A 19,686-nucleotide genomic window follows, 5' to 3' on the forward strand; every position below is an offset into this window, starting at 1 on the left:
GTATCAGCTACTATGGTGAGGAGCTACAGGGCAGTCCTTTCACCTGTAAGGTGTACGATGTCGGCAAGGTGCTTGTGTCGGAGATGCCGCAGTACGCACTGCCAGGCAACGTGGTCACATTTGATAGTGAGTACAAATATATCTATTGTTAAACAAATTTGAGTGAAAGCTTCAATCTAATGGAATGACATAGTGTAAAATGGAAAAAGACCTTCCCTTTCCATATTACAAGAACTCTGTATTGGCGACATGAATACCCTGTTTTAGATCCCAATAGATAATGTAGCCACTCCGCATTTGAGTGAATGCTTCATTCTGACTGGATGACATAAGGTAAAAAAGAAAAAGACCTTCTCCTTGCCATATTTCAAGAACTTGGTAATGGTGACATGAATACCCTGTTGGTAAATGCCAAAAGATAATGTAGCCAGTCAAGACAAACGTTAGTGGAGTGCAAAGGTGGTTCAATCATCTAAGTTTCTGCAGAGTTAATTTTCCTAGTAAGACCAGGATCTGCTGAACATGGGTTTGAATCCAAGATTTTCTCACTGCAATCTTTGGTCCATCAAAATAGCCATCCTTGTGGGTTCCGTCAGGGTACTAATCCAGTACCTGCTTCACTAATATGTTGTCGTGAATTGATGAAGGTGAAATATTCTCCATCTGAATATCTTGATGATACCAGTCTACACTGTGTCGAATGTTGCCCAGGCTTTGTGGCTGTACTCGGATATTAATGGAATTTTAAATGAAACATAGAACTAAAATTCCCTCCTCTCTACAGAGATGTGTGTATAACAGATCAAGCTTGTTGCAGTTGATGCATCCCGAGCAGGTTCAGGGAACATTGAGATCCGTGTGAACCAGGGTCGTGTGGCCTGCAGTGTGGAGAACCGGGGTAACCACCAGTTCAAGGCCTCCTTCTCCCCTGAGAGTAGCAAGCCCCATGTCATAGAGATGACCTTCAACGACGCTGCTGTTGAGGGTGAGGGTGATGTGTTGAATGTGAATATCCATTAGGTGAGGTGAGGTGAAATTGGGTTTTACGTCGTGCTTGAGAATGTTTCGCTCATATGACGACATGCATGCATGTGTATGTGAGGCTGCTTGTACTAGCCCAGACTTAAGCTGGTTTTATAGTGCTAGCCCACTGAGATACCATGCCGCAGTGAATCATGAATACCCCACTCAGACACATTATACTGACTCTGAGCCGACCAGTCCTTGTTGTACCCATTAATGCCGAGCAGGGCCAGGCAGGGACCAACAAGTACCATATTTTAACGTCTTTTGGTATGACGCGGTCGGGGATCGAACCCGTGACCTTCCGCTCTCCGGGCAGACGCTCTAACCACTACACCACGGAGGCGGTTGAATATCCATTAGGGATTCAGAGGCTGTTCCTGGAGTGGTTTAATGGCTGGAGATGTTGAAATCCAATTACTTAAATACCTTTAATACCTGTAAGTGTGGCAGTGTATGAAACCCCCCCCCACACACACACATTTGTACCAGACCACAGGGCTGATAACCTATAAGACAACCGCCCCACTGAAAACCAACCAGTCCTATCAACATTGTATAAAAGCAAACTAAAAAATTGTAGCACCATCATTTTGCATTCTCCGTGATGCCATATTGTAAACAGAATGTAATCAAGGCTGTGATTGGCTCATTCACATGAATCATAGTTCATGAGAGTAAACTCGCTCAGCTTGGTTTTTGTGATGGTAAGTTACCACAGAGAAGCATATTCCTAACATAGCATATTCCTAACATAGCATATTCCTAACATAGCATATTCCTACTCTGGCTTACAACCTGTCTACTCTGCTCGTTTCCAGACAGCCCCTGGACTGTGAATATCATCGACCCCCACAGCATCACAGTCTCGGGCGACGGGCTGGACCGGTACCCGTCAACACAGCGGCTTCTTTCAACATCCATACTAGTGACGTCAATATCAGTTGCATAGACGTGCATATCACAGGTAAATGTCATGGTGATGGAAGCAGGGTGGGGCTATCACTCGGAAATATTTTTTGCGGGATTCAGTCGAGTTTCACTGCACGGAACATTGTGAAGGAAGTCATATTTTCTGTATAACTGTATCAAATATTTGTTTGGTCATTTGTGAAGTTTTAACTTTAAGATAATGAAAAAAGAAATATATTTAAATATAAGGAAAATGTTTCTTTTTATTATCAATCTGTTGAGAATGTAGTGTGAATGTGTAATGTCTATTAATATCCACAAGAAAACAGACATGTACTTTGTTTGGACAATAAGCTTGGAATGACGGGATTTTATCTGGTTCAAACTCCACGATTTCAATAGGCATGGTTTGTTCATGTAGTTTCTCATTGTAATCTCTTGCATGCATTTTAATCAATAAAGAAATCTGGCTGCATGGTGTTGATTTTTCTTTTCCGGGATTGGGAAAAAGCCTTGTTCTGAAACTCAGACTGGTGACTGGTGCGGTAGAGTTGTCTCCCTTCTTACGATATTGGTGGCGTACTCAACTATCGTATTCTGTGATTGTGTTTGTGTTTCTCTCACATGCATTTTGTTTTAAGCATGTGTTTTGCATGGTACTTGTTAGCTAACCAGATAGCATGAAAGTTCAAGAATTTTTCAAATATATGCCTGTTGTTATGGAAGTTATGTAGGTGTTTGTCAATCGTGTTGTTTTGAAGTAGTGTATTCTTGTGTAGATTTATTAACAGTAAACATAATGGCATTGTTTGAAATGGTATATGTTATAGTGCTTTCTGTGTTGTGTTGTGTATGGTTCAGTGTTAATAACAGTTAATAACATTAACACTGTGTTATTTATCCCATCTAATGACAGATCAGAACATTAATTTGTGCATGCACAATGTAAGCACATCCAAGCTTACAACAGACTCAACACTCAAGTGCAAGTTTTACACATTTACAACAAGTCTTTTTGTTTGTATAATTACAGAAACATACCACATTACACAGCACACAGCAGGATATGAATCCCATGTTCATTTCAACCATCATCACATCTTTGAGATATCTATTGTTATCCGTCCTCAGCCATCATCACATCTTTGAGATATCTATTGTTATCCGTCCTCAGCCATCATCACATCTTTGAGATATCTATTGTTATCCCTCCTCAGCCATCATCACATCTTTGAGATATCTGTTGTTATCCGTCCTCAGCCATCATCACATCTTTGAGATATCTATTGTTATCCGTCCTCAGCCATCATCACATCTTTGAGATATCTATTGTTATCCGTCCTCAGCCATCATCACATCTTTGAGATATCTATTGTTATTGTCCTCAGCCATCATCACATCTTTGAGATATCTATTGTTATTGTCCTCGGCCATCATCACATCTTTGAGATATTTATTGTTATTGTCCTCGGCCATCATCACATCTTTGAGATATCTATTGTTATTGTCCTCAGCCATCATCACATCTTTGAGATATATATTGTTATTGTCCTCGGCCATCATCACATCTTTGAGATATATATTGTTATTGTCCTCGGCCATCATCACATCTTTGAGATATTTATTGTTATTGTCCTCGGCCATCATCACGTTCATTTCACAGTAGGAATGTTCATCACCATGTCATCAGTTTCATGGTAGAAATGTACACTAAGTTTGTTTTGCCTGTTGCGTTGAGATTGTGCAACGTCCTGGTAGAGTGTTCAGTCCTTTAAACATGTTGATAATTTCAATGTAGCAAAGAATGTCCCTTTATTAAACTGTCATGGAGATACCCTCTTCACATGATCCTGCTGATGGTTTTATGGAGAGGTGCAGCAGAAAGCCGCCACATTTACGTCCTCAATATTGACAGTCATGTCAAATATAACATCTGAGACGACCATTTCCTTCGCGTTGTCGGAACATATGAAGTGTGTTCATGCCCCTGCAGGTGAGAAGCGCTTGTGGTTACAGGTATCACGCTGGCTTCCTTTGTGAAACACACACCTGACATCTGTCAGTCAAATGTACATTTCATCAGGTGGATGGTAACCTCATGTGCCGATAACTTGACAGCACACGCTCATCTGCACTCAGCACCATCATCAACTGCACATCCATCACATTTATAAACATAGTTAACCGTAGTACAGCGTAGATGCTGATACAGCACTATATTACCTAGTTTATAATGTAGCGTTTATTTCACTAATGTTAATCACAGTAGAGTAGACACCTGTAACATTCAAGCTTGTCCATCACTGTATGTTACTGACATGTTGTTGCTGATGGTGCCCATGTTAACCGGCTATCTTTGTGACCTAGCACCTAATGGAGACACAGTGCCATGTGACCTCAGTTCGGACAGTGGCGGGGTCTTGGTGGCCGAGTACTTCCCAACTGTGGTCGGTGAGTACATCTTAAAAACAGTCTTATAAAACAGATTTAGTGGTGCTTATTAAACTGATGAATATGAAGTCTGAAAATGAAGAATATGCCAAGATGGCATCTTTCAATCGCTCTTAGACCACAGAATCGTCAATGGTAAATGATTTGATAGATGCTTTGAAAGTTCAAACTGACTTGTGACATATTTTTAATCCTTTTGCAAGAAAATTTGAAAAAGTCGTTATAGTAGAAAAATTGTTTTGACCCAATTTTCTTTGTGGGTTGATAAATGATTATGTGAAAATTGAAAAGCAGCATTTGAGTCTTTATGGAAAATAAGCTGTGATCATGTGACTATTTTTATATGTAAACAAGGATCCTGTGTGCTGTTCCCAATGCAAACAGTTTATACAAACAAACACCTATTTCCTGGCGGGGCCTAATGGTTAAAGTGTTCGCACCTCATGTTGAAGACTCGGGTTCGAGTTACCCACATGGGTACAATATGTGAAGCCCATTTCTCGTGGCCCCGTTGTGATATTGCTAGAATATTGCTGAAAGTGGCGTAAAACCATATTCACTCACTCGCTCCAATTTCCTTGCTGTGATTCTGTTGACAACTCATGTAACAGATTACTTTGAGGTGTTGCAATTCATGTTACATTACTTTGAGGTGTTACAATTCATGTAACAGATTATTTGAGGTGTTACATCTCCCGTGTGTAACAGATTACGCCGCCTTTATGATTCATACGGCATTTAAGAACATATATTCACTCCCTCTGTGTTCCCATGTTGTCTACAGGGGACCACACCCTACGAGTTTTGTGCAATGGCACGGAGATAGCCGACAGCCCATATATTGTCAAAACATACGACACATCAGCCATTACTGTGACGGATCTGCCCGACGGATATGTGTCACAACCAATCATCTTCTCAAGTGAGTTTCTACCGCTTTTGATAGGAATACTAACATGGTAGACTGTACAACGACGTTGACTCATCAGGTATTTCATTGTACAGGTCATTTTGAGACATTGTTGATCTCTTTGGTTATTAACTTTGCCATGTTTAAATGTAACCAAGAGAGTTCTGGTGAATGATTCAAGAATTGAAATATTTGTCATTGCTGAATGTATCTCTGTGGTGGCTGAGAGAAAAAGAAATGATAGATCTAATGTTCATGAAATTGAATTTTCCTTGCCTTGACCACTTCATCAATGAGCAGTACCCGTGAAGAGACGGGTTAGAATTGACCTTCAGTAACCCATGCTTGTCTTAAGAGGCGACTAATGGGTTTGTGTGGTCAGACTCACTGACTTGGTTGACACATGTCATCGGTTCCCAATTTCGTAGATCGATGTTCATGCTGTTGATCACTGGATTGTCTGGCCCAGACTCGATTATTTACAGACTGCTGCCATATAGCTGAAATATTGCTTAGTGTGGCGTATAACTAAACTCACTCACTCACTCACTCATTGAGCAGTACGGAAGCTTTGATGTAAGTTCCTTCCTCTTCCCTGTTGCTCAGTTGATGTGAGTCAAGCTGGAGAGGGCCAGCTTCAGATCATGGTGAACAACGGGAACCTGCCAAACGATGTGGAGATGGTGCAGTCGGGTGTGTACAGAATCTCCTTCGTTCCCGTGGAGCCAGGAGTGCAGACTGTCGACATCAGCTTCAATGACGAGGCTCTGCCAAGTGAGTGCTTGTGCCCAACTCGACGTGGGCAACACGAGGAAGGTTTCACGTTAGCATCATATATATCTCCTTGGCTCTTATGTCAGCCAACCTATACTTCCACCTGGATCCATTCCTGGCTTCTGGCTATTGTAAATTATTTAATTACCAACCAATCAAACGCTAACATAGGGGAAAGGGAGGTAACTCATATTGTCAATAAAACAAAGCCTCCACTAGTACAATGGACATGAAGACATCCTTTCTATTGAAACCATTGTTAGGACTTTTGATTATCCAGTGAATGTCAAAAGTATCAACTATGGAGGTAAAACCTTCCAGCAAATGTCAAAGCATCAACGAAGAAGATAAACCCTCAAGTGAATGTCTGGTTGTTATTGAGAAGGTAAACCCTCCAGTGAATGTCTTCATAGTTATTGAGAAGGTAAACCCTCCAGTGAATGTTTGAGTTTGTTCATGAGAAGCATCTGATGATGTTGACAGTGTCCCCCCTGACATGCAACGCTGTGGACCTCAGAGCCTCCATCATGGAAATCCCAACCTTGCAGCCGGTAGAGACACAGTCCACCTTCCTCATCAGGTCTCTCGCCAGTGATGCCTCGGTCGCCGTGGAGCTCATGGGTAAAATATATAAGGTCATAGGTCAGGTATTGTCAAGCCTTACTTTCACCAGCAGAAAGATATGTTCTAGAAAATTGAAACCAGTTTTACATTTCAGTTTCTTTGATAATATCATACCACACAATAGTTTTGATAAATTATATATATTACTTATACACATTAGGTATTTTGTCATTTAGAGCTCATCATATTATCATGTTGTAAGCTAATATTATATATTTTACTTCAACAGAGGAATGAAATAAACTGTGTGAAACTGACTATGTTTGTTGTTGATTCTCATTTATTAATCATATTACAAACATGACACATGACATATGTTACATAACCTTGCTTGTGTTACACCTGACATTCCTACTTGTATATTTCCTTTGTTTTATTGTAGCCCTGTCAGTCATATACAAAAACATGTTACTTAAGTGTCATTAGTGTCTTAAAGATTGTGTTGATTTCACTGTCACATACACACATGTACAAGACATTTGAAACTATTAACACTTTTAACTTCTTACTGAGACTAATTCAGTAATATAATCACCTTGTCCACCCCATCGTGATGTGTCACTGGTTTTATGTCTATTTCAACCTGTCTGTTTTCAGTCTCATGTAGATTTCATGTTCATTTCGACTTGTCTGTTGTCAATTTCATGTTTTAGTTCATTTCATACTTGATTTTGTGTTGTCTTGCTTCCGTTGTTTTTGTCTGCATTTCAGGGTTATTTTGCCTATGTAAAACCTTTGACAGTGTCTGATATGTCATTTGTTTTATTATGTTAAGTCGGCTTTTGTACAAGTTTTAGTTTATGATTTGTTTATGTAGGGGTTATCAGTTTCGCTGGTAGACATGTCCATTGCATGTTGCATGCCCAGGTTGCGGTCGGCTATTTGACAACATATAGACATATAATCAAGATTGTCCTGACCTCTGGAACAAGGTACTTCCTTCTCTTTCTTCCTTTCCAGGTTTTCTAGTCTGGCTATTTTTCAGTTTAACTCTGATTGAATAAAAATAAATTGATATTTTTCGTAAAACAAAAATTAAATTTGTAATCAAACAGTTATTTATGATTATTTCTCCACATTAAAAGAACTTTTTCAAAATTTTAGCACCATCTGGACAACAAGTTCCTGCAAGGATATCAGGCAATGGCACCAATGGCTACACTGTTGAATACACCCCTCGAGAGATCGGTACGTGTTGTATCAGCACTATGCATGTCTACAGTAAAATCTGTATCAGCAGCATGTGTTTAGATTTTGATAACATGTGGTTAAATAATATGGTTTAAAGTCATTGTAGAAAGGTTAGTTTGGTAATACTTTCTGTGTTTGAAACCAGAACAATTAAGTCTTACGGAGTTATCTCCCATAGACCACAGAATTTCTGCTCATGAATGAAGCTTTGCCGTTGTGCAGAAATGCATGATGCTTATGAATGTGTTATGATCCTTTTCTTCATGTAAATATACATCAATATTTACAGGACAAGGATCTATTTTGAAAAGTATCAATAAGAAACTGTTCTGCTGCTTTGGTCTGCTCAGTTTGTTTTGTTTTAAGGTTTTAAGAGTATAGGAATTTGATTTCCTGAACATCATTTAATAATTGATACAAATGTACATGCCTATTTACAATAAAAAAACTTAGTTTAATTTCTTTTGTACTATTTCCATTTTGTTCTGGACTTTTTTTAAAAATAAAATTATTTTATGTATATTTAATGTAACTTTGATTTTGTAAATGTTCGCCATTTTACCCCTCTCATGTTTATTTTGTCACTTGTTACTCCAGGTACATACATAGTAACGGCAAGCCTCTCAGGAATACAAATCAAGGGCAGCCCATTCCGCGTTAAGACCTACGACCCCAGTCTGGTCAAGGTCTCAAAGATACCGCAAGGGGTGGTGGGCACACCCACAAAGTTTATTGGTAGGAACATTTTATTTGCCTTTCATTTCAATAACTAGCAATTTAATTTGCATTTGTCTTTGATAGTAGTAATGACTGATCAGAATGGAAAGTGAAAATACATTAAACATTAAACTGATGGGGTCTCCATTATATTGTACAGGAGCCCTAGGAAAACCTGAGATAGGATAAGTATTATAAATATACAATTTACAGTTAAAATTTTTCAAGTTCATATTTTATGGCTGGGAGGTGGGGGGGGATGATGATTTTTAAGTGCGTATGTGCGTGCGTGTGTGTGTGCATGTGTGCGTGCCTGCGTGCCTGCGTGCGTATTTTTTACCCATATTGTTAATGGGAGGTAGGGGTCATCAATCTTGTACACATCTACTTGGGGAGTGTCATTGATTTTGTATATGGCATGCAGAGGGATCACTTACTTTGTACATAAATTATGAACAGCCCCTGAGGACTATGAGACAAAGTAACAATGTTCATTATCGTCTATTTCAGTTGATGCATCAGCTGCGGGCGAAGGCACTCTGGAAATTGCCGTGTCTGCTAATGGTCGCAACATTCCCAACCAAGCTCGGGCTCTTGGTGGGGGACGGTTTGAAGTGTCGTTTGTTGGCAGGGAGGCCACACGACACAAAGCCGTCCTTACGTACAACGGAGAACACATCCCAGGTAGATACCAGACAAAATTCAAACAAATTTCTTTCAGCATACATACACCCCATTGTTTACTATTCATATTTTTTCATTTTGTCATTTTGTTGCCATCAATTTTCAAGCTTTAGTTTGGTTTTGATTTGCCTCAGAAACATCATTCAACAGTGTGCAAAATTGACGCTGGTCCTGTGGTCCCTGGCTAGTAAAAATTCATCAGGACCACTAAATGATAAGTTTGCAGTGGTCCTGGTGGCCAGTGAAGTTTGCATTGATAGTTAAGTAAATCTATGAATGTTATTTTGGACCAGTGAAGTACAGACAGGACCACTAATTATTGTCCCCTCACTGGTCCTGTGTCTAGTGGGAAATTTTGAAAGGTTTCTTTCCCTGTTCAATTCATTGTAAGAGTGAGTGAGCTGGGTTTTACTCTGCATTAGCAATATCAAAGCAATTTCACAGTGGTACCATTTACTTAAAATGGTTGTGTTTGGGATGTTCTTTGGTTGATAAGAACCACTGTACAATTGTATGCTAGATTTTCATGTTTTAAATTAAATTAAATTAAATTCTGGTTTGACAAACGGTTGTCATACATAAATGTACTTTCTTCAGACCTGTCTTTCTGAATTGTACTTTATTGATCTGTGTGATTGTCTGTCTCAGGTAGCCCATTCTGGGTGGACTTCATGGATGCCAGTCAGATCACTGCCACAGGGGAGGGCCTGAGTCTTGTCCCTTGTCATCGACAGACACATTTCACTGTCAACGCCCCCGGTGCAGCCCTGCCAGACCTCAATATCAGACTGACAGGTACTCCGGCCTGGTGTATATAGCATGTATATTTCATGTATGTATCAGACTGACAGGTATTCCGGCCTGGTGTATATAGCATATATATTACATGTATATAACATTCTGACAGGTACTCAGGCCTGGTGTATATAGCACATATATTTCATGTACATAGCATGTATACAAAGTAATATGTACTCCAACCTTGTGTATATAGGTCATATATTTCATGTATGTAGCATATAACAGACTGATAGGAACTCTTGACTGGTGTATATAACACATATATTTCATGTACATAACATCTTTACTTGGTAACAGTCGTTCTGGTGTATATTTCATGTAAAGGGAAGCAATGGGAAACTCAGCAGATGATAGGTGCAGACTGTGTGAAGTGAGGAATATCCTAAAGGGTTCAAGTGTTGAATATCAAATTAATGCATGTAAAATAAATTTGATTATTCCTTTGTGAAGTTTGTTTTCTTTTGAGACAAATAAGTAAATCTTTCTGAAAGGTGTAATAAGTAGTCTTGATATTTTAAATGTCTTCATTGTGTGTAATTAATGCAGCTACTTTTAGTGTACAATTAGTTCTCTTTATCATTTGGCTTTGTTTTGTGGTCACTGTATTATTTTGTGGTCACTGTATTATTTTGTGGTCACTGTATTATTTTGTGGTTACTGTATTATTTTGTGGTTACTGTATCTCAACTCTCTCATTATTTATTTTTCTGTTTTGTTCACTGGAAGGAATGTTGTATTGGAACAAAGTTTAACTGCTTTTGTAGCCATTTTTATGTATCATCATTTCTGTATTTGAGTGGAAGCTGTTGCTTAAAGACTGTTAAATGATGATATCTAGGAATGAATACTTTGGTTCATCCAAATTAATATACTTTGAAAAACTTGACAAATTGACTGTAATTATGTCGTAAACGTTTCCTCTAGATTATGGTTGCCAGTTTCCTGTGGGTGACACAGATACATACAGAATGAAATAGATTAAAAACTTTCTAAGTCATAGCTATCCCTAGTGGTATGCCTAAATATCTACATGGTTATCTCCCTTAGCTGTGACATCACAGCATTGTTCTTTGAACACCTTCATAATTTTTCTTTATGGTCACACACGGACGTGTCAGAGTGGTAGAGGTTTATTGTAAAGTTTAATCTTACAGATTTATTAAGGGGCGGTGGGGTAGCGTAGTGGTTAAAGCGTTCGTTCGTCACATCGAAGACCTGGGTTCGATTCCCCACATGGGTACAATATGTGAAGCCCATGTCTGGTGTCCCCCGCCGTGATATACTAGTAGCTGGAATATTGCTAAAAGCGGCGTAAAACTAAACTCACTCACTCACTCACAGATTTATTAATGTACGGTCAGAAGAGATCACATTTGGTCACCAGACAATCGCATTGTGGCTTTATTATTGCTTATTGTTAAAACTTTTGACTTTGTGTAGTTTAGGAATTTTTCCCACCCTTTTGAAGTTTCCTGCCATGTCGCAAAATAAGTGCATTCAATGTCAAAAATTTATGGCACCAGACAAAATATTGATATTTTTTGGCTTGACATTTCTATAATCTTAATTTATTGATCAATACTGAAGTTATGAAAAGAATCAAGGGGTTACACTTGTTCCAAATGGCTGTGAATACCAGGTAGAGTTTGTTCTCTGTTGTTATCATTTACTATATGTTGATGTACTTTGCATGTCAATCTCCCTAACATGTTATGGGAAGTTGATAGTGAAGGAAAACAGTTGTTACCTCAAGTGTGTTGAAACTTGCATGTTTGCTTGTAAACTATGTATGGTGCAAGTACAACCCAGCTGTATATATGTAGACATGGGAGCTGGTTTAATTTGCTGAAGCCTTGCTGTGGTGGAGGATTGAATGCTAGCGGTGTCCGGGAAACCGGGTAAGTCTTGTGGTGCTCATAGAAGTGAACCAGGTCCCCCTTAAACACTTAGAAATCTGACACAACCAAATGTGTACACTGATTCCGAATCTTTCAGTAAGAACTGTAATTATAGGTCTTTATTTCCTACAAATATTAAGCTACTACTAGTTGTGAAAACATGTCTTTGTGAGTTGTAACACTTGATATTTTTGTGAAATAAGTAAAACTCTTTCTTACAGTTTTGAGTTCCAGGTTCTCTTGTCTGATTTGTAAGAAATGAAAAGATGAATTTATTTGGACTGTTGAACACAGTTGAAGTGCTTTCATTGACCTTTTGGAAGTCAAAAACCTACTTCACTTAAGTATTTGTTTATAAAAAAGTATATCGATGTGATACAGCATGAGTGTACAAGTACATTTAGGTGATCTTAGATGGACTCCTCAAGACTAGAAATGATATGAATTACTTTTGTCCTGAAACATTTTAGTATACCCATAATCCTGTGTGTGGCAGGTCCGGATGGGCGGGAGGTCCCGACCCGGATCCGGGACGTAAAGGGAGATCAGCACTACAGGGTCGAGTGGACGCCCACTAGCATAGGTAATTCTTGTCTTTCTGATACAAACAAATAAAAACCTGAACAGATTGAGAATGTTACTTAGGAGATAATCCTATTGTGTTTACATTTTGGAAGTGATTATAGTGATTATAGTTTAGTATACATTTAGCAGCGTTCAACCAACTATAATCACTTCCAAAATGTAAACACAATAGGATTATCTCCATTCTACCATGACATATGCACCATGAATAAAACATGTTTTAAATATGCACTCATTACCCTTGTGTAGTGTTTTGACACTACACGCGCAGTGAACCAGCTCTCAGAAGTGGTTATTGAAAATTTTCACTTCTAATTTTTTAGTCACAGCCAATCAAAAACGAACATACTTAAATATCATGGTAGAATATTTTATAATTTCTTTGTTTTAGCATAAAACCAATGCATATGACCCCATTTATAATTGTTTTTAAATTTATAGTAGTTTTTAATCATTTTTATTCTTCACATCCTGTGTGACTTCAACTCACATTTTACAGTCAAGACATTCTAATCTGCTCTTTTGCCACACATCGAGCAGTTTAAGTGTGCCAATTACAACAATATTTATTTGACAGAAAGAAAGCATGAGGGATTTTTACACCTCCAACCTTTTATTAAGTTTAATGTGATCAGATATGATGGCCAATATCAACTGTCAATTTCAGGTGACTACAAGGCTGTAATTGAGTATGCCGATATGCCAATCAAAGGGAGCCCCTTCACTGTGAAGGCCTTTGATGCTGCCAATGTGAAAATCTCCAAGATAAATCAAGGCTTCTTGGGAAGGCCCAATTCTTTTACATGTGAGTCACCTTTGTTTTTCTCACACTTATAGTGATTGTAATATGTTAGAAAGTCTTTGATGCTCTTGACACATGTGGGACAATATATTAAAACATGACAATCTGACCAGCAGTGTCAAGTGATGCTGAATAGGAGGGCTGGATAGGATTAACTGGTAAACAGGGCTGTGTGCACAGAGGGAATTGGGTATCCTCCCATTTGTCAGACGTGCCATTTGTCAGACAGGTTAAAACAACAAGCTATCTGGTTGAGTGCACAGCTAATCCCCTGCCTGTTACCTCTTAATGAAATAAGAATGGCCCATAAGACAAATAACAGCAATCAGAAATGTAAGAAATCAGGGAAGACTTTTTACTAATAATGATAATAACAATAAAAATAATGATCACATCCAGTACAAGTAAGCAAAACAGTATGCAGTGGTCCGAGGAATCTTTCAGGAAGTCCCCAACAGTGGAACATTTCCCTCGGCATGTCTTGATGATACATCTCCAGTGTGTGGTCTGGCCTCTGGTTCTATTCTTAGAGTAGGTGAAGCCATCAAGGTACTTGTGGGGTTCCTCTCTGAGACTCAATGAATTCAACTCTGGGTATACCAGCCATTGCAGCCATATTTAGAGTTCATGTTATATAGTACATGTGAGATTATACTTATGTTTTGGAGAAGTTCAATCCATTTAATTAATAAAATAATGCAAAACAAATTCAGTTAAAACCTTATTGATTAATCTTTACTGAGCCTCACGTACTTCCTGTATTCCATATAGTTGTACAAACAACTTCAAATGTCGTTACTGCAACACATGCAACCCGTCACACTGATCAAAAGCAACTTACAAACACAATCATAATCTGGTTAATCTGTATCACTTAACGAACTTGAGAGCGGGGAGTAGCCTACTCTGTTCACAGTTTGGAGCAGCTCATTAATTAGTGGGTACGTCCAGGCAGTTACACTGGTCACACTTGACTGGTCTGTCTGATGATTGGGCCGTCTGACGAATGGCACGTCTGACAAATGGGAGTTGTACTCCTGTTTGTTTATGATCTGTTAAATGCTAGATGATTATTGGATGCCATCGATTGGGGTTCTCCTTGCTGATATCACTCCAATGATTAGCAACCTTGGCATTCTGTACCTGTTCATAGTGTTGCATGGAAATTGCAGTGATTGAAAATTTGTTTCATGCAAAGAAATATTTTTTTGTATTAACTATAATTGCATATTAGATTCAGAATTAGATGGTGTCCTCCCATTACGCAGACAGCCAGTTCGCAGACACCTTAAAACAACAACATTTACGGTTCAGTGAACAGATTATCTACTACCTGTTACCTACACATTATAATGGAATAGTCCAAATAAAAACACAGGAACAAACTGAAGCTATATTATTTATTTTGAAAGATGGACGAAAAGACAGTAATTTGAATTTTTATTGCTGCAATATAAAAACAGTTTATTTATTAACAGGTTATTTATTTTCATAAACATTTCGGTTTAACCTTCTAGTCTAACGGGAGTCGGCATCATCATATTGAAAACATTAGCTTAGCTATTAGAAATTGCGACACTGTTGTATCGTATAAATCAAATATTGAATATTGTGAACCTAAATATTATTCATTTGGAATAAAGAAGTTATATGTTTTGAACACAATATTAAGATATATGACAAATGAACTTAGTTTCGATTTATTTAGAATAAATATTTAAAATATGACGCATCATGTCAATGTGGCCATGGATGTGAGAATGTTTTTCATTACCTCCTTGAATGTCCATTGTATACTACTCAAAGACATAAAGTGTTACAATCTTTAGAAAGTATTGTTGAAATTAGAACACTGATTGGTATTAATCGTATCTTACATGGCAATGCAGGTGTCTCATTTACTGCAAATCAGAATGTTTTCAAATATGTACATATCTATATCTCTCCAACAAAACGTTTTCTCAGTTAACTTCTGTTGTACATATGCTATTATTGGGAGGGGACTTTTCTATCAATAAACACAATCAAACCTCTCAGTGACAAACCTGTTTTTATATTCGATAGTAATTGATAGTAAAATCAATTTTGAGAAGAGAAATCATTTTATCACAACAAAGTTCTATTTACCCACAATCAAACTTGTCAGTAACGAACCTGTTTCAGGCTCACCCTGCTCTACTCACTAGACAGTCGACTGTTCCATTATACCCATAGGTGCTACCTAATTAACCTTCTAGTTCAGTGTCTGTCAATTGGGTTTCTGTCAAATGGGTGTCTGTCAAATGGGAGATAACCAATTAGATTTGCATTTGTAAATAATTCAAGTTTATTTTGGTTGAATTCTTGTCATTCACTGAAGGGAGGCATTTTTTGTGTTGAACATTGAAACATTATGTATTTGTCATCTAGAAAATAGTTTTTATTCCTGGTTAGAATGTCAGACAAGAAATTCGTTTTATAGCCCCTTGAAAAATCAGTTGTTTGTCGCTATCAAACTAGACATTACATCAGATTTGACCTGTTTCATGTATTGTAACAATTTTATCAGGTGTTCATATGAAGGCAATGGGATTTGGTGGTAAGGCTTGCTGACTTGGTTGACACATGCTATTATATCCCTGTTGTGTAGATCGATGCTCATGCTGTTAGACACCATTATTTACAGACTGCCACCATATAGTTTGAATATTGTTGAGTGCAGCGTTACACAACAAACAAACAAACAAGCTGTATGGCAGGGAGTTCATGTGTCACCGGTGTAGCCCACCCTGGGAGACTGATGTGTCACCTGTGTAGTCCACCCTGGGAGACTGATGTGTCACCAGTGTAGTCCACCCTGGGAGACTGATGTGTCACCAGTGTAGTCCACCCTGGGAGACTGATGTGTCACCAGTGTAGTCCACCCTGGGAGACTGATGTGTCACCAGTGTAGCCCACCCTGGGAGACTGATGTGTCACCAGTGTAGTCCACCCTGGGAGACTGATGTGTCACCAGTGTAGTCCCACCCTGGGAGACTGATGTCACCAGTGTAGTCCACCTGGGAGACTGATGTACCAGTGTAGCCCACCCTGGGAGACTGATGTGTCACCAGTGTAGCCCACCTGGGTGACTGATGTGTCACCAGTGTAGTCCACCCTGGGGAGACTGATGTGTCACCAGTGTAGCCCACCCTAGGAGACTGATGTGTCACCAGTGTAGCTCCACCTGGGAGACTGCAGTCACCAGTGTAGTCCACCCTAGGAGACTGATGTGTCACCAGTGTAGCCCACCCTGGGAGACTGATGTGTCACCAGTGTAGCCTCACCCTGGGAGACTGATGTGTCACCAGTGTAGTCCACCCTGGGAGACTGATGTGTCACCAGTGTAGCCCACCCTAGGAGACTGATGTGTGTCACCAGTGTAGTCCACCCTGGGAGACTGATGTGTCACCAGTGTAGTCCACCCTGGGAGACTGATGTGTCACCAGTGTAGTCCACCCTGGGAGACTGATGTGTCACCAGTGTAGTCCACCCTGGGAGACTGATGTGTCACCAGTGTAGCCCACCCTGGGAGACTGATGTGTCACCAGTGTAGTCCACCCTAGGAGACTGATGTGTCACCAGTGTAGTCCACCCTGGGAGACTGATGTGTCACCAGTGTAGTCCACCCTGGGAGACTGATGTGTCACCAGTGTAGTCCACCCTGGGGAGACTGATGTGTCACCAGTGTAGTCCACCCTGTAGGGAGACTGATGTGTCACCAGTGTAGTCCACCCTGGGAGACTGATGTGTCACCAGTGTAGTCCACCCTGGGAGACTGATGTGTCACCAGTGTAGTCCACCCTGGGAGACTGATGTGTCACCAGTGTAGCCCACCCTGGGAGACTGATGTGTCACCAGTGCAGTCCACCCTAGGAGACTGATGTGTCACCAGTGTAGCCCACCCTGGGAGACTGATGTGTCACCAGTGTAGTCCACCCTGGGAGACTGTCACCATGTGTCACCAGTGTAGTCCACCCCTGGGAGTCCACCCTGGGGAGACTGATGTGTCACCAGTGTAGTCCACCCTGGGAGACTGATGTGTCACCAGTGTAGCCCACCCTGGGAGACTGATGTGTCACCAGTGTAGTCCACCCTGGGAGACTGATGTGTCACCAGTGTAGTCCACCCTGGGAGACTGATGTGTCACCAGTGTGATGTGTCACCAGTGTAGTCCACCCTGGGAGACTGATGTGTCACCAGTGTAGTCCACCCTGGGAGACTGATGTGTCACCAGTGCAGTCCACCCTGGGAGACTGATGATGTGTCACCTGGGAGTGTAGTCACCACCCTAGGAGACTGATGTGTCACCAGTGTAGTCCACCCTGGGAGACTGATGTGTCACCAGTGTAGTCCACCCTGGGAGACTGATGTGTCACCAGTGTAGTCCACCCTGGGAGACTGATGTGTCACCAGTGTAGTCCACCCTGGGAGACTGATGTGTCACCAGTGTAGTCCACCCTGGGAGACTGATGTGTCACCAGTGTAGTCCACCCTGGGAGACTGATGTGTCACCAGTGTAGTCCACCCTGGGAGACTGATGTGTCACCAGTGTAGTCCACCCTGGGAGACTGATGTGTCACCAGTGTAGTCCACCCTAGGAGACTGATGTGTCACATATTCCCACCCCCTGAGTTCTGTCTTACCACCATGAGGCAGTTGGTCACACAGGGGCGTGTCACGCTTAGAAACAGCGTTAGAAAGACATATAAGTATATAGACCCTACCCTAGTACTATATAAAAGGAAAGGGATTTAACAACGGAACCACCCCCTCCTCAATTTAAGTTAGATTTCACCACGTAAACTATTTTTAAGGCCCCGTCGAGGCCTACGGATCAAAAGCGAGATGATTTCCCTACAAAATGAGCTATAAATGGTCACAATCGGATCATCATTTCAAAAGTTATACTACGACTCAAAACAGCTACCTCCAAGAATTCCAAGCCAAAAATCATGGATCACCCAAGACAGCGAAAACTCACCTTATAAAATCGTTTATTAATTCCAGCCACGTTGACAGCACCTATGTAGGGCTAGATTCGATCGCGCAGCGACATTCCACGGTCTAAAAACTTATTGCAACATCTACAAATCATTTTAAGCAGGCATTTTCTCCAAAACCATCGGCAATCATACTCACTTGTCGGCCATAGATGGCCTTGACATTTAAATGATTCTGAGCAGTAAATTTGTAAGAATAATTTTAGAGGTTAAATATTTATAAATATAATTTCCTAAAAATGAATCAATATCGAATGCATTTTTACAACCTCTAAAACTATTCTTAACAATTTACTGTTCCGTATTAACTATCCAAAATAAAGCATTATTGCAAAGTTCATATTTCGCACCCATTAGCAAACCGTCAAAATCTTACAGTATATTATATTTTCCACCAATCGGATGGCCAAATTTCGTTTCTGAGGATCTGCTCAGATCACTTGAATGTCAAGGCCATCTATGGCCGACAAGTGAGTATGATTGCCGATGGTTTTGGAGAAAATGCCTGCTTACTGTCGAGGAAATGATTTGTAGATGTTGCAATAAGTTTTTAGACCCGTGGAATGTCGCTGCCGATCGAATCTAGCCCTACATAGGTGCTGTCAACGTGGCTGGAATTAATAAACGATTTTATAAGGTGAGTTTTCGCTGTCTTGGGTGATCCATGATTTTGGCTTGGAATTGCGGAGGTAGCTGTTTTCGTGAGTCGTGGCGTATAACTTTTGAAATGATGATCCGATTGTGACCATTTATAGCTCATTTTGTAGGGAAATCATCTCGCTTTTGATCCGTAGGCCTCGACGGGGCCTTAAAAATAGTTTACGTGGTGAAATCTAACTTAAATTGAGGAGGGGGTGGTTCCGTCGTTACATCCCTTTCCTTTTATATAGTACTAGGGTAGGGTCTATATACTTATATGTCTTTCTAATGCTGTTTCTAAGCGTGACACGCCCCTGTGGTTGGTCACCAGTGTAGTCCACCCTGGGAGACTGATGTGTCACATATTCCCACCCCCTGAGTTCTGTCTTACCACCATGAGGCAGTTGGTCACCAGTGTAGCCCACCCTGTATGGGAGACTGATGTGTCACATATTCCCAACCCCTGAGTTCTGTCTTACCACCATGAGGCAGTTGGTCATTAGTGTAGCCCACCCTGTATGGGAGACTGATGTGTCACATATTCCCACCCCACTGAGTTCTGTCTTACCACCATGAGGCAGTTGGTCATTAGTGTAGCCCACCCTGTATGGGAGACTGATGTGTCACATATTCCCACCCCACTGAGTTCTGTCT

General features: G+C 40.2%; 1 protein-coding gene across 2 annotated transcripts in view; it reads left to right on the forward strand.

The window, feature by feature from the left end:
• LOC124269623 (filamin-A-like) overlaps positions 1–19,686 on the forward strand; it is a 123,790-nt gene that overhangs the window by 50,406 nt on the left and 53,698 nt on the right. Inside the window, exons 13-22 of one of the 2 annotated variants that reach the window (XM_046704659.1) lie at positions 4,303–4,386; positions 5,171–5,308; positions 5,903–6,070; positions 6,554–6,691; positions 7,799–7,882; positions 8,483–8,620; positions 9,113–9,286; positions 9,935–10,081; positions 12,482–12,568; positions 13,238–13,375. In XM_046704659.1, coding sequence (XP_046560615.1) covers positions 4,303–4,386; positions 5,171–5,308; positions 5,903–6,070; positions 6,554–6,691; positions 7,799–7,882; positions 8,483–8,620; positions 9,113–9,286; positions 9,935–10,081; positions 12,482–12,568; positions 13,238–13,375 — 1,296 coding nt within the window. The remainder of the gene's footprint in view (positions 1–4,302; positions 4,387–5,170; positions 5,309–5,902; positions 6,071–6,553; positions 6,692–7,798; positions 7,883–8,482; positions 8,621–9,112; positions 9,287–9,934; positions 10,082–12,481; positions 12,569–13,237; positions 13,376–19,686) is intronic. The other variant, XM_046704660.1, reaches the window with a different exon arrangement.

Source organism: Haliotis rubra, unplaced genomic scaffold (genome assembly GCF_003918875.1).
Source record: "Haliotis rubra isolate DU_JTF1 unplaced genomic scaffold, ASM391887v1 Scf146, whole genome shotgun sequence".
NCBI classification, from domain to species: domain Eukaryota; kingdom Metazoa; phylum Mollusca; class Gastropoda; order Lepetellida; family Haliotidae; genus Haliotis; species Haliotis rubra.